Source organism: Hypanus sabinus, chromosome 8 (assembly GCF_030144855.1).
Source record: "Hypanus sabinus isolate sHypSab1 chromosome 8, sHypSab1.hap1, whole genome shotgun sequence".
Taxonomy (NCBI): domain Eukaryota; kingdom Metazoa; phylum Chordata; class Chondrichthyes; order Myliobatiformes; family Dasyatidae; genus Hypanus; species Hypanus sabinus.
In genome coordinates, this window is record NC_082713.1 from 149176198 (window position 1) to 149189224 (window position 13027).

General features: G+C 38.7%; 1 protein-coding gene across 1 annotated transcript; it reads right to left on the minus strand.

The window, feature by feature from the left end:
- Positions 1 to 5397: 5397 nt before the first annotated feature.
- LOC132398579 (MANSC domain-containing protein 4-like) lies at positions 5398 to 12799 on the minus strand. The gene is made up of 3 exons (XM_059978221.1): positions 12418 to 12799; positions 11287 to 11421; positions 5398 to 9341 (listed from the first exon to the last, which is right to left on the minus strand). Exons 1-3 carry the CDS (start codon positions 12635 to 12637, stop codon positions 8641 to 8643), a joined length of 1056 nt encoding a protein of 351 aa, XP_059834204.1. The 5' UTR covers positions 12638 to 12799; the 3' UTR covers positions 5398 to 8640.
- Between the last annotated feature and the right edge of the window lie 228 nt (positions 12800 to 13027).

Genomic DNA, 13027 nt, shown 5'->3' on the forward strand with positions numbered 1-13027 from the left:
AGTTACAGCCTGTTTATTTCGTGTAAGATGATACCTCAAAAGCAGTGTGCAGGAATAGTGCTTTTAAATAGAGATGACTTGTAAGTTTTTATTTAAAGTACAACCAGGTAATTGTGAATAGCATGCAAGGTTTATCAAATATTTTAAAAATTTACAACTGAAAGATTTAAGTATTTGTCATAGGTATTAGCTTTCCTACATTGTATATACCTTATAAAAATCTCAAATATAAATCTTAGATTCCTGTGCTAAATACCACCCAGTTGATACATTCCTATTCAACTTCTGGATTCTGGTAGCAAAAAATACTGTACTTCATTGTTACAATTGTTTCATTCTTTGGAGGATGTCAGAAATTCAACATGGTAACAACTCAGCTCCTGTCAAACCTTACGTAACAACAAAATGATCAATATATACCCTGCATGTTGATCTTCCCTTATTTTCTCCAACTTTAAAAGCCACTTCCCACAAACAGTTTAATTAAGCATCTAGTTTGCAAAATATCTTCTTTGGAAAAGCTTGGTATTGAAGTTATGGTGATAGGTAAGCAAAGTAACCATTGTTACTTAGTTTATTGAGAAAACAGGAAGGTAGTTTCAATTACAGTGTTGGATTTTGCAGCATGATGGTGCAAGAAACTTTTTCATTCCTACAATGGATTGCATCTTCTTGCATTGCCCAAGGGTGATTAGTGCTTTACAGTTCAGATGACCAGGGTTCAATTCCCGCCATTGCCTGTAAGGAGCTTTACATTCTCCCCATGACTGCATGGGTTTCCTCCGGGTGCTCTGGTTTCCTCCCATGGCTGGTAAATTGCCCCGTTATTAGGCTAGGATTAAACTGGGGATTGCTGGGTGGTGTGTCTTGAAGGGCCCACTCAATGCTGGATTTCAATAAAACCAATAAATAAAGAAAATCAACTAGAAGAGTTTGAAAGGTTACTTGACTTTTCAGAAATGTAATATTTTCATATATGTTCTGACTTATGTTTTCTACATGGAAATCCAGATTCTGTTTGTGAAGTGTTAATGTGAACACTTTTACAACATTAATAGCATTTTCAGGTATTTTGGAGAAATATGTGAAAAAGCATTCCTGTAGTTCTAGGTAAAACTATATAGCTTCTGGGTCTTATTTTCATTATCCATTCGAGTTAATTAAGTACCCTACACCATACTCAATAACCTTTATGAATCTTACTTGAAACTCATAAGTGGCAGCCAGTTATGTTTGCAATTCAGGTATCTGGCTCTGCAGTGAAGAACAGATTTCACTTAGTCTCCTGTCTCTTTCAGTCATTTAATTTTCCCACTGACCAATATTCTTCAGACTTTGTTTTAAACAATTCTATTATTATTTACAAGAAATTATGTATTATTTTTCTTGAAGACTGTTAATTCTTTGTGAAATTTGTGGCACAGAATGCTACTATAACAAGACTCCACAAAATATTTAATGTCTGAGGCTAATAATTGCAAGCTCTTCAAACATTGTGTAAGATTGTAAATATTAAGTATTTGAATTTATAACTTAATTTATTTTGAAAGTAGGTATTTAACATCAGCCAGGTGTTTAGCTTTTCCTTTTTACTGTCATGTAAATTTGTTGTGAAACATAAATGAAAAAATCCTTTTAGAGATGAAGCATATTCTACTTCAGTAGTGACATAATGATTTAATTTTCTGTTCATCTAAAGATATGGATGTAATTTAATTGATGCAGCCCCTACCGCTCAGTTTCTATAATTTTGATAATAATGTTACTATCTATGATAGTAAATTATCAAGCCCTGATAGATATACATTAAAGAGTTACAAAATAGAGTAGATCAAACACATTGAAAGCAAAGGGTTCAAATAATATAAAACAAATGCTGTCATATTTGTGTTATACAGGTGTCCCCGCTTTACGAAAGTTCGCTTTACGTCGCTTCGCTTCTATGAAAGACCTACATTAGTACCTGGTTTCACTAACCAAAAGAAATCCAAAGAGGATTTTCGCTTTTACGAAAAAAGGTGCCCGCTTTAAACTTTTGTTTACCCCGAGAAAGACTACCACGACTGTGAAGCCTTGTGCGAGCAGGTGTGTGTGCATATGTGTACATACTGATCTTTTTCTACAAATTGGTTTTAGCTAAATCTTCTGGATTCTGTTAAGTGAAACGACATTGTACATACATTATTACTTCTTTATATAGGCTGTGTATTTATCATATCATTCCTGCTTTTACTATATGTTAGTGTTATTTTAGGTTTTATGTGCTATTTGGTATGATTTGGTAGGTTACTTTTTGGGTCTGGGAACGCTCAAAAAATTTCCCCATATAAATTAATGGTAATTGCTTCTTCGCTTTACATCATTTCAGCTAACAAAAGGTTTCATAGGAACGCTCTACTTTCGTATAGTGGGGGAATCCTGTATCTCGATATTTGTTGGTATTTACATATAAACTATGCAAAAAGTGTGAACTTTTCAGTATTTAAAATTATCTCAAAATATTAACTATTTCTTTCCCTTACTGGTGCTCAACCCACTGAGTTGCACCAACAGATTGTTTGTTGCCCCACATTTCAGCATCTACAGTCTCTTGTGTCTCCATTTTAAGAGAATAATTGTTCAGAACCAAAGTGACATTCCTTTTTTTTCAAATACTGGGTAAAATACAAACTACAGCAAATGTTCTCAATACAAAGTGGAGCCATTTTCCCAGGAAAAATTGATCGTAACATATTAGTTGCATAAAATTACATGAGTGATCACCAAGATTTATTGGCAATAGAATTATAAAATCCACTCCTGCTGGCTGTCGGCTGTTTATTATATGCAACCATTTGTTTTAACTGTCACAAGTTTAAGTTCAAGTTCAATTGTCATTCAACCATAGGAGTACCCATGAATACAGTCAAATAAAACAATGTTACTCTGGGGCCAAGGTACAAAATACAGTGCCAACAGTCATACACAGCAAAAGGTGCACACAGCTCATATAAGAGAGCAGTAAAATACAATCGCACAAAAAAAATAGTCCAAGTCCCTGAATCCAAGAATGTTGCAGCAGTTTGCAGTCGAACACAATACAGCTCATCTCCTGCCAAGTGGACGTGGGGGGCAATACTGATTCCAGCATGGTCTCTGCCTCCAGCACTTGGGTGGAATGTCCAGCCTGCCCCTGGGTGGCTGAAACAGGCAACACTTGTGTGAGGCCTAGTCCTTGCTATGAAAAAGACTGAGGCTACACAGCTCCCCCTCCATAAATTGGGTTTACAGCATTCCACACCACCAATATCCAACAGGGTCTTGTGATCAGAAGAAATGTGATTAAGATTATCACTTGCTGTTACAATGCACATCTTCTTTGCACACTGACACTTCTCTTGTCACAGGCAGTATTACAGCCCATGCCAAGTCCACCTCCTTGAGCTTCTCTGCCAACAAGCAACTTGTTGCTCCGGTAGACCTGCAGTATTAAGTCTAGCAAGCAATAGTATCGCAATAGTAAAAACATACACTTAAAAAGGCAATAACACATTTGGCTGACCCCGTAGAAGCTGCTGCATCTGAATGCACTGCCATCATACCAAATAATACAAGGTTATACTTTGAGTCTTTGAATGGCAAAGTTACAGATTCATAATAAATTCAAAACATCTGAAAATAAATGTTAAATATTATCTGGAAGATGTTGTTCTAAGTGTTTCGTATGTTCATGTTTTTGAAGAACTACTCGGTGAGAGTTAAAATGGGAATTGAGAAATGTGTTATTGAAATCCCCGAGTACTGGTCTACCTGATACCTCAAATAGGGTCTCTATCTTCTGAGGAGACTGAGGTCCTTTAATATCTGCCAGGCGATGCTGAGGATGTTCTACGAGTCTGTGGTGGCCAGTGCTATCATGTTTGCTGTTATGTACTGGGGCAACAAGCTCATTCGCAAGGCCAGTGATGATGTGGGGGTGGAACTGGACTCTAACGGTGGTGTCTGAAAAGAGGATGCTGTCCCAGTTGCGTGTCATCTTGGATAATGTCTCCCATCCACTCCATAATATACTGGTTGGCACAGGAGTACATTCAGCCTGAGACTCATTCCACTGAGATGCAACACTGAGCATCATTGGAAGTCATTCTTGCCTGGCGCCATCAAACTTTACAACTCCTCCCTCGGAGTGTCAGACACCCTGAGCCAATAGTCTGGTCTTGGACTTATTTCCACTTGGCATAGTTTACTTATTATCATTTAATTATTTCTGGTTTAATTTTGCTATATTTCTACTCTATTCTTGGTTGGTGCAACTGTAACAAAACTCAATTTCCCTCGGGATCAATAAAGTATGTCTGTCTGTAAAACCTGGTTGAGGTAAGTCAAATATTATACAAAGTGAAAATATTCCACAAAAACCTATTCAGCATTCTTTTTATTCATGCAATAGGAAAGTAGGCAAGCTAATATTCTTAAGGATTCAGAGAAAAAGAATCTGCTGTGTCGCTCATTTTAAATATCAGTTTTACATCTTCAAAGTTTTAACATTTTAATCATGGTTTCAGTCTCCAGATCACTGAAAAAGCTGGAGAGACTTAGATGTTTTTAAAGGTTATTGAAGATGCCACTTTATTTGGTTTTCTGAGTCTAAACATCTTCAAGGCTTTTAACTTCAAAAAATTTTTCTGTGTTGGTATTCAATAGCAAAACAGGATCATTTAATTTTTGTTTAATGTACAAAATGTGCCTGAATAGCAGCTACACAAATAATAAGGTGGAAACTTCAATTTATTAATTTACAAAAATGTCAAATCTATCATCTGGTCTACTGCAAGAGCCTACAAGCAATTGTGAGCACTACTGAGGGGATCATTTGGGTCTTTCTTCCACCTTCCTGAGATACCTATCAGGAGCACTGCATAAGCAAGCCCCTTAGCATAGTCAAGACTCCATCCCACAGTCTCTTTCACACCCTCCAATGAGGCAGGAGGTAATGTAGCATTATAACAAGGACTGTTATAATGGGAAACAGCTTCTTCTCCCAGAACTCCCTGTCACCACACAAATCTCATCATCTATGAAGTGCCACTAATGTGGTATGTAAAAGATATATGTTTATTTAGGTATTCTGAGATGAGATCCTTATAGGTGAAGAGGGAGACTTCCTTATAAGTTCTGCTTTTCTGCTATTCCCAAGTATTTTTAAACTATTTCTTACAAAGAGTTTGAGGAAAGAATGTAACTCAATCTCACTTAACCTCCCAGCTGTATAAACCATGTAGTTGAAATAAAAACAGAAACTACAGGTTAAAACCTATCAGATCAGCATCCATGGAAAGGGAAACTGAGTCAACATTTCAGGTCTTTTACCAGAACTGGGAATGTGAAGAAACAAGTTAGTCTTAAGTTGTACAAAGGATGGGGAGCTATGTGTAGGATACACGGAATAACTCTGAACCAAGAGGGAGCAGGGCTGCTCAGGTAACTTCAGAAATGAGAGAGCCATCTAGTTGATTAGTTAATGATGGCAGTTAGAAAGAGAAGAAAAAAGAATAAAAGGACTTGTAAACACCGTCACGTGCTGTTGCTGAGTTCTGAATTCAAAATGGGAATGCTGGAAATTTCCTGCAAATCATGCAGCACCTGCAGATGGAAGAAGTGATTTAAAATTCTTTGTAAATAACATTACAGCTAACAAAAGAGGTTGCAAAGTGCGTAGACGAAAGAAGAAATTATGTTCCTTAAATTTACATTAAGCTTAATGGGAAAAGTGCTGAAGCCACAGAAAGATAGGATTGGGTTACAAACTTTAAGTGCCAGGCAACCAGAAGCTCAGCACTGATGTTATAGTCGGCAAAGTAATCACTCAATCTCCAATAAGAATCTCTACTGTAGAAGAGCGCAATGAATAAATGTTACCAGGTTCGGATATGGCACAAGTGCGAAGTGAGAGAAACTGAAGTGGGTCGACATTTCACTGACTTTAATGCAAACAATGTTAAAGGTAAAAGAAAACAATAAACACTAGGCCAAACAATGCCATTAACTAGGCTCTCGAATGAAAAACGAAGCCTACAATGCAGCTGAAAAGAACAACTAAGAATAAAACAAATGCCATTAATCTTCAGAGTCAGTCCAATTTCTCAGGCAAGGCCGAAGGCAAACAGGCAGTGAATTGTTACTGTGCTGTGTCCAAGTCTCGACAAATACTATGACAGAATGAATGGAGTTAAATACTATCACAATAAAATAGTAATTAGCTGACACGTGCATATTCACGAGCGCAATTGCCATATCTGCTGCACTGCCGAATCTGTGGTTGTGACAATAAATTGGAAGGAGTAGAAGGAAATCTCTGCTTCAACTGAAAGGACTGGTTAGGTACACAGGAGACAACTGAGATTGCAGAAGTTGGAATCTGAAGCAAAAATAAAAACTAAAAGCTGGAGGAAGTCAGCAGTCAGGCAGTATCTGTGGAAGGAAATGCGAAGAGTCAAGGTTTTGGGTGGAGACCTTCCACCTGGACTGAAAGAGGGTAGATAGCCAGAATAAAAAGATGAGAAGAGGTGGAGCAAAAGGGATAATTAAATCCAGGTGAGGTGGGGTGATAGATGAGGCAGGGAAGAGAGGAAGTAGTGATGGAGGCTGGGAGGTGACAGGTGGAGGTAACAAAGGGCTGCAGATGATGGAATCTGAGAGGAAAGAAAGTTAGAGCATGGAACAAAGTAATGAGGTAGAGAGATCAGATGGGAAAAGTAAAGGAGGAATGAAGAAGGATGCTGGGAGGGTGTGGTGGATATGGGAGATATGTGTGTAGTACGAACAAGACAAGGGACGGGAGGAACAAGTTACTTGAAAATGGAGATTTCAATGTTCATGCTGTCAGGTTCTGGACAACTTTGCTGGAATATTAGGTGCTATTCCATTGGATTCCTGGATGATGGAAAGGAATAAAGTTAAAGACCAAGTGTTGCAACCCTCAATCATGACCTAAACTCGTGTGTGTGTGTGTAAGATTTGCACATTCTCATGATCTTGTGTGTTTCTTCTGGGTGTTTTGGTTTTGCCCCATATCCCAAAAGACATGAGCTGGCACTTTAATTAGTTACGATAAGTTACCCCTATTGTGTTGTTGAACGGTGGAATCTGGGAGGAGGGGAGGAGTTGATGGGAATGTGGCAAGGAAAGAAAATAGATTTAGTATAAGATTAAAATGCTTGTTGGTTGACACAATTTCCTTGAAAAAATCATTTAACTTTTCATTTACATAATTTAAGCTATCATACTTTTGACAAAAATGTTATTCTGCAGCACTTTAAAATGGGATAATTGGCAAGTTTAATGTAGGTAATATCAGGTTTTGTTCATACTGAACATGAAACTGGTGTACATGACATTTAAGATAAATCTGATAATCAGTTATCAATCGTATTATTTTCCTTTGATGTCTAAATAATGGCAAGGATATAGTAAATATTTTGCACTTTATTTTCTTTGAAGATGTGTGTGGGTTACATGATGAAATTGTGCAGTACATCTTGTGTCATACAGTAAATGACATCTTACTCAATTTAAATTTCAACCTAAGTCATAATGAAAAATAGCTTAATATTCATTAACACAAAAGATTCTGTAGATGCTAGAAACTGGGAGCAACACACAAAATTCTGGAAGAGTTCAGCAGGTCAGCACCTTCTATGGAAGGGGAATAAATAGTTAATGGTTTGGGCTGAAACCCAACAGGAATATTTATTAAGGCTAATATCTGTTCCAACATATCAGACAAAGAAAGCAAAAATAAATTTCTTAGCTTTTCACCCTTTTTATTTCCTATGGATAAATTATGAAACATTCTAAAGCAATGTATCATATGCATTTTATTATTCACTGAAAATATATGTACCTCATATTTCCAAATTATTTGAGATTTTTGTGTCAGAATATGCACATTTTCCCGATGCCACTGCTTTCCATTATTTTAGGGCCAATAACAGTGGAATCAGGATTACAATTCACTTCCACTTTGGATTACAGTGTTATAAATTTAGATAAAAATTCAAAATGGTTCCTTTTTACGAAGTGCTTTTTTTCTCTTACCAGTGTATACACAGAAGCATCATTGCATCTAATTCAGTTACCAAAACTAATTGGAAATGTTGTTGTTTGGGTAATTAGTTAATGATTTCATTAAAAGAATTAGAAAAGATTGTATAAATAAACTCATTGCTTGCAGAGAAAGCCTTCATATACATGCACTGATAAATGAGTAATTTTGGATGGGCTGCTATTCCTAGAATTGTCTAATAAAGGTTATGTCATGCATGCGCTAAAACAGAAAATGTGATGTTTTCTTTAAGCTTCCTTTGGAACAGGTATTTTGCATGGCTTTTCTCGCAGGAATTCTGTGTTCATGTAAAGTGCTGACTCTGCTGATTGTCTCGACAAAGTGTAACAACACATTTTACGTAGGGGAAAGGTAAAATTATTGGAAACAGCTTCTGAAGTTTTTGCGTATAACTGGGCAGATGGCAAGGTCAGGGATTCTAATCGGTCCTATAGAGTTTAATCTTGAATGCCAAATTTTCTATCGACAAGTTTCAGGACATGGAATTTTAGCACTAGGTCAAAAAATAGAGCATTCTTTGAATATTGTCAGTTCATCTATTTAAATAACCTGTTTCTAATTTCAATTTTATTTTTACCAGCACCACTGGGCTGGGGAGGTCTATAGCATCCTCGCTTTTTCTTGCACCTTGTTGCTACCCCCACAATAGCGCACCCAAAGATCAACGCGATTAAAGATAACAATAATGGAGTCAGTAAAACTTCGAGATCCACTTGCCAAGGTGTCATGGTAGTCGTGACATCAATCGTCTGGTTCTTGCCATTGCTTCCTATAGTACTACTTGCCTTTCCTAATGAGTGGGTGTTAGGAGTCGATTTTAAATAACTTGATTCTTCATGGGTTGCGCTGTTTGGGAAACGAGAGGGCTGGGAAGTGTTTTCCGATGCAGTATTAGGGAGCAGCTCATCTTTGATTAAGACTAGCGCTTCTGGTAGCTCAGACGATTCGATTCGGCTATTGTTTGTTCCTCTCCCAGTGTCCAGTGAATCAGTGACTGACGCCGGGTTCGATGCCGAAAGAAATGGAGTCCGTGATGGGAGTGACCCATTTGGGTACCAGTTGTAAGTGGAAAGAGTTGCTTGTGACGAAAGCGAAGCATACCTGTTGAAAGAACGTTGTTTATCCAGTCCAAGATATCCAGAATTATTCAATCTTGACATGTTGGCAGAGAATCGGAAACCTGGGTCCCTGGTTTTATTTCGACGGTCTCCAAAAACAAGCAAATCTGGATCTTCTCCTGTGAAGCAATTGCAGAAGAAAAAGATGAGGCGTAGAAATTAAGTTAACATGTCATCAGCGATCTCTGATATAAGTGAAAGATTAAATTAAGGTCATAACCTCATTGATAGGACCTCTGTTCATAATGAAACATTGATTCTGGGTAGAGATTCACAGTTTTAACGAAGGGCCGCAAATTCGAAACGTTGATCGTTTTTTTTCCACGAATGCTGCCTGTTAAGTGTTTTCCTTTTATTTTGCTTAAGGTTTCCGGCATCTGCAGTTCCTGTGGGTTCCATTTACTCGGATATTGCCGACGTACTCGACCGGATCGTCACTCAAGCCTCAACGGAAGATGCTGTGCTTGCAAATGTGATGGCAAATCTGTCTACGTGGCGTACAGGAGCGAGATACATCAGCTGGTTAAGTGGTGTCGCTGCAACAACTTTGCACTCAACATCAGTGAAACCAAAGAACTAATTGTGGACATCAGAAGGGCTAAGACGAGGGTACAGTACACCAGTCCTCGCAGAGGAAACAGAAGTGGTAAGGGTGAGCAACTTCAAGTTCTCGGGTGTTATTTTTTCTGAGTATCTAACTTGGACCCAACATATAGATGCCCCGACAAAGACGGCATGACAGCGGTTATATTTTATTAGGAGTTTGACGAGATTTAGTACGGCACCTAAAACACTTGCAAATTTCTACCGATGTACCAAGGAGAGCATTCTAACTGGCTGCAACAGCGCCTGGTATGGAGGCGAGGGGGTGGTTACTGCACAGGATCGAAGTAAGCTGCAGAGAGTCGTAGCTTTGCTTCATCATGGGCACTAGCCTCCGTAGTATCCAGGCCATCTTTAAGGAAGTGATGCTTCAAAAAGGCGGCATCTATCATTAAGGGCCACCATCAGCCTGGTCATACCTCGTTCTCATTGCTACCATCAGGAAGGAGGTACAGACGCGTGAAGGTAAACACTCAACGATTCAGGAACAGCTTCTTCCCCTCTGCCGTCGGATTTCTGAATGGACATTGAACCCATGAACACTACCTCACTACTTTATTTCCATTTTTGCAGTAGTTATTTATTTTAACCATTTTATGTTATATATATATTATACAGTACGCATACACTTACCGTAATTCACGTTATCCCCCGTTATTACTGCCGCAAAGTCAACAAATGCCACGATATATGCCGGTGATACTAAACCTGACTCAGATTCTGTGTATTAAATACTTACTGGGGTTTCAGCTCTCTGGGCGTTCCCAAAGGTAGTGAATAGCTCTCATTGTCGCTTTATTGGCATGCATTGGAACGGAATTTACAGAACTAACTATGTGCTTAAAATTGCATTGGAGATAATCAAATGCTTAATCTATCTATGGATGAATTGTTGAGAATATTAGGCAGATGCAGCCAACCCACGTAAAATAAGTAAGAAAAGATCTGCAGATGCTGGAAATCCACGCAACACACACAAAATGCTGGAGGAGCTCAGCGGGTCAGGCAGCATCTATGGGAAAGAGTACAGTCGACGTTTCGGACCGAGACTTTTCATCAGGACTGGAGAAAAAAACATGAGGATTCAGAGTGAGAAGATGGGGTTTCACCAATCAACTCCCCAGCTCTTTACTTCACTCCTCCCCCCTCCCCCCAGTGTTTCATCTATCGCCTTGAGTTTCTTCTCTCCCCACTCAACCCCACCTTCTTTCTCTGGCTCTTCATCTTTTTTTCTTCAGTCCTGATGAAGGGTCTCGGCCCGAAATGTCGACTGTACTCCTTTCCATACATTCTGCCTGGCCTGCTGCGTTCCTCCAGCATTCTGTGTGTGTCACGTAAAATAATTGTTTTTTTAACAATTGATTTTCAAATTGCATTGAATAAAAATATTGTTTTTTTTCTATTCATTCACGTTAAAATGAAAAACTAGCAGCTTAAAATAGAAAATAGTGGTGGGTTTACCTCTTGTTATGTTAAATAGTGTAAAATCAATCCTTCTTCTCATTATACAACTTTCCTGACTTGGGCAGTTAAGGTGAAAACAGTTGGAACCGCCTTGATGTTGGGCAAAACTGAAGACGGCTATGTTACACGTGTCTGTAATAAATGGAAAAACAGGACCAAAATTATTTGAATATTTATCCAATGAATAGAAATAGATTACCGAGGGGGGGGGGGGGGGGGGGGCGGAGGTTGGTGAGATGTGCAAGCGCCTCTGAGACGTTTCCCGACAACTGATTGCGTAAGGGCGAGCACGCCAGCATTCAATTATCGAGCAGCAGATAAGATTTAAAGAGGTTGAGTTAAATTGGAGAGTGTGAATGAATGGAGCACTGTACATGTAGAAGAGCTGGAAGTACATTCGAGCTTAAGGACCCTGTTGAATGGAAGAAAGAAGTAGTACAGTAATTGTTACCAGTTGAATGAGAACACGCAGAGTGGTATCCAAAGTACAGGGGAAAGGTCGTTCGACACACGGGCTGGGCTGAGATTGCTGGAACACAACGATCATTGTACTGAACGAGAACTGGATTCAGTTTCATGAAATTTAATCCTCAGCCAGAACGTCACCTTTATCGATCAGCAATCTTCCTTATTTTTTTTTTTGGCCAAATCTGCTCCTTAAATGTATTGCTCGGCCCCGCTTATACTTTTTTTTTAATTTGACGGTCAAGATTTAAGATTGTTTAATGTAATTTCCTGTACACAAGTGTAAAGCAGAACGAAGTAATTGTTAGTCCTTAAACTTTGAATCAAAACTTCTATTGTTTGAAACATTATTTCTCTTGGATAGCTGAATTTTTGGCACAATTAAAATTGTTACGGTTTCACTAATCAAAACTTGATTTTCCCAGTGAACAACCGTGAATCAGATTAACTTACGTCGTTATATTTTGTAACTCTCATCTTGAGGACCACCCCTTAATGTTTCTACTTCTCGGCTTCAGCTGCAGACGTCGAGTAACCACGCGAATGAATAGTAACGCTCATCTAATCGGATTTGGGAGATCAACTAAACACGAGGCATATCATCATATGAAAATCCCGGCGAGCAGAGTGTAAACTCTTCCTCCAGTAGCCTGTCACACTCACCGTTCCGGAGGAGGCAACAGGACCTGCTGCACTGTTGAGCAGTCTTCGCGTGGTAGTAATTAACCAAGCGGGCGCCCCTTCTTCTGGAAAGTGGCAGATCTATAAGTAACCCAGGAAAATGGCGCAACCAGCAGTTTCTATAAAACACTGTTGGCGAACATCGAGGAGTGGATCTGTGTAGGACAGGGAAGAACATCAGCAGAATCAACGTGAGAATCATGGCTACTGACTGCTCAGATCTGAACTGGGAAACAGTGTCGGCGCTCTTACACAAGGACTTTCTTAAGGTGAGGTGCTACTTCTGCGTCAGAAATGAACATGTTCACCATGGCACTGCTTCAAGATTTTAATTATACAGAAAATGAGTGGGTGCAGTTGTTAATATTTTTCGAAGAAAATTAATTCATTTTCAGCATTATGACAGATAATTCTCCGGTCTGTCAAATGAATCTATTCTCTGCATCCCCCCTTTTATCCGAACAAACTTGAGATGAAATCTAAAAGTCAAAAGGAGAACACCTCGAGTATAAATCTAATGGAGCTTAGGCGTACTGACAAACATAATTAGGGTATTAATAAAGCTAATTATCGATCTTTTTCTTTGTGCGAA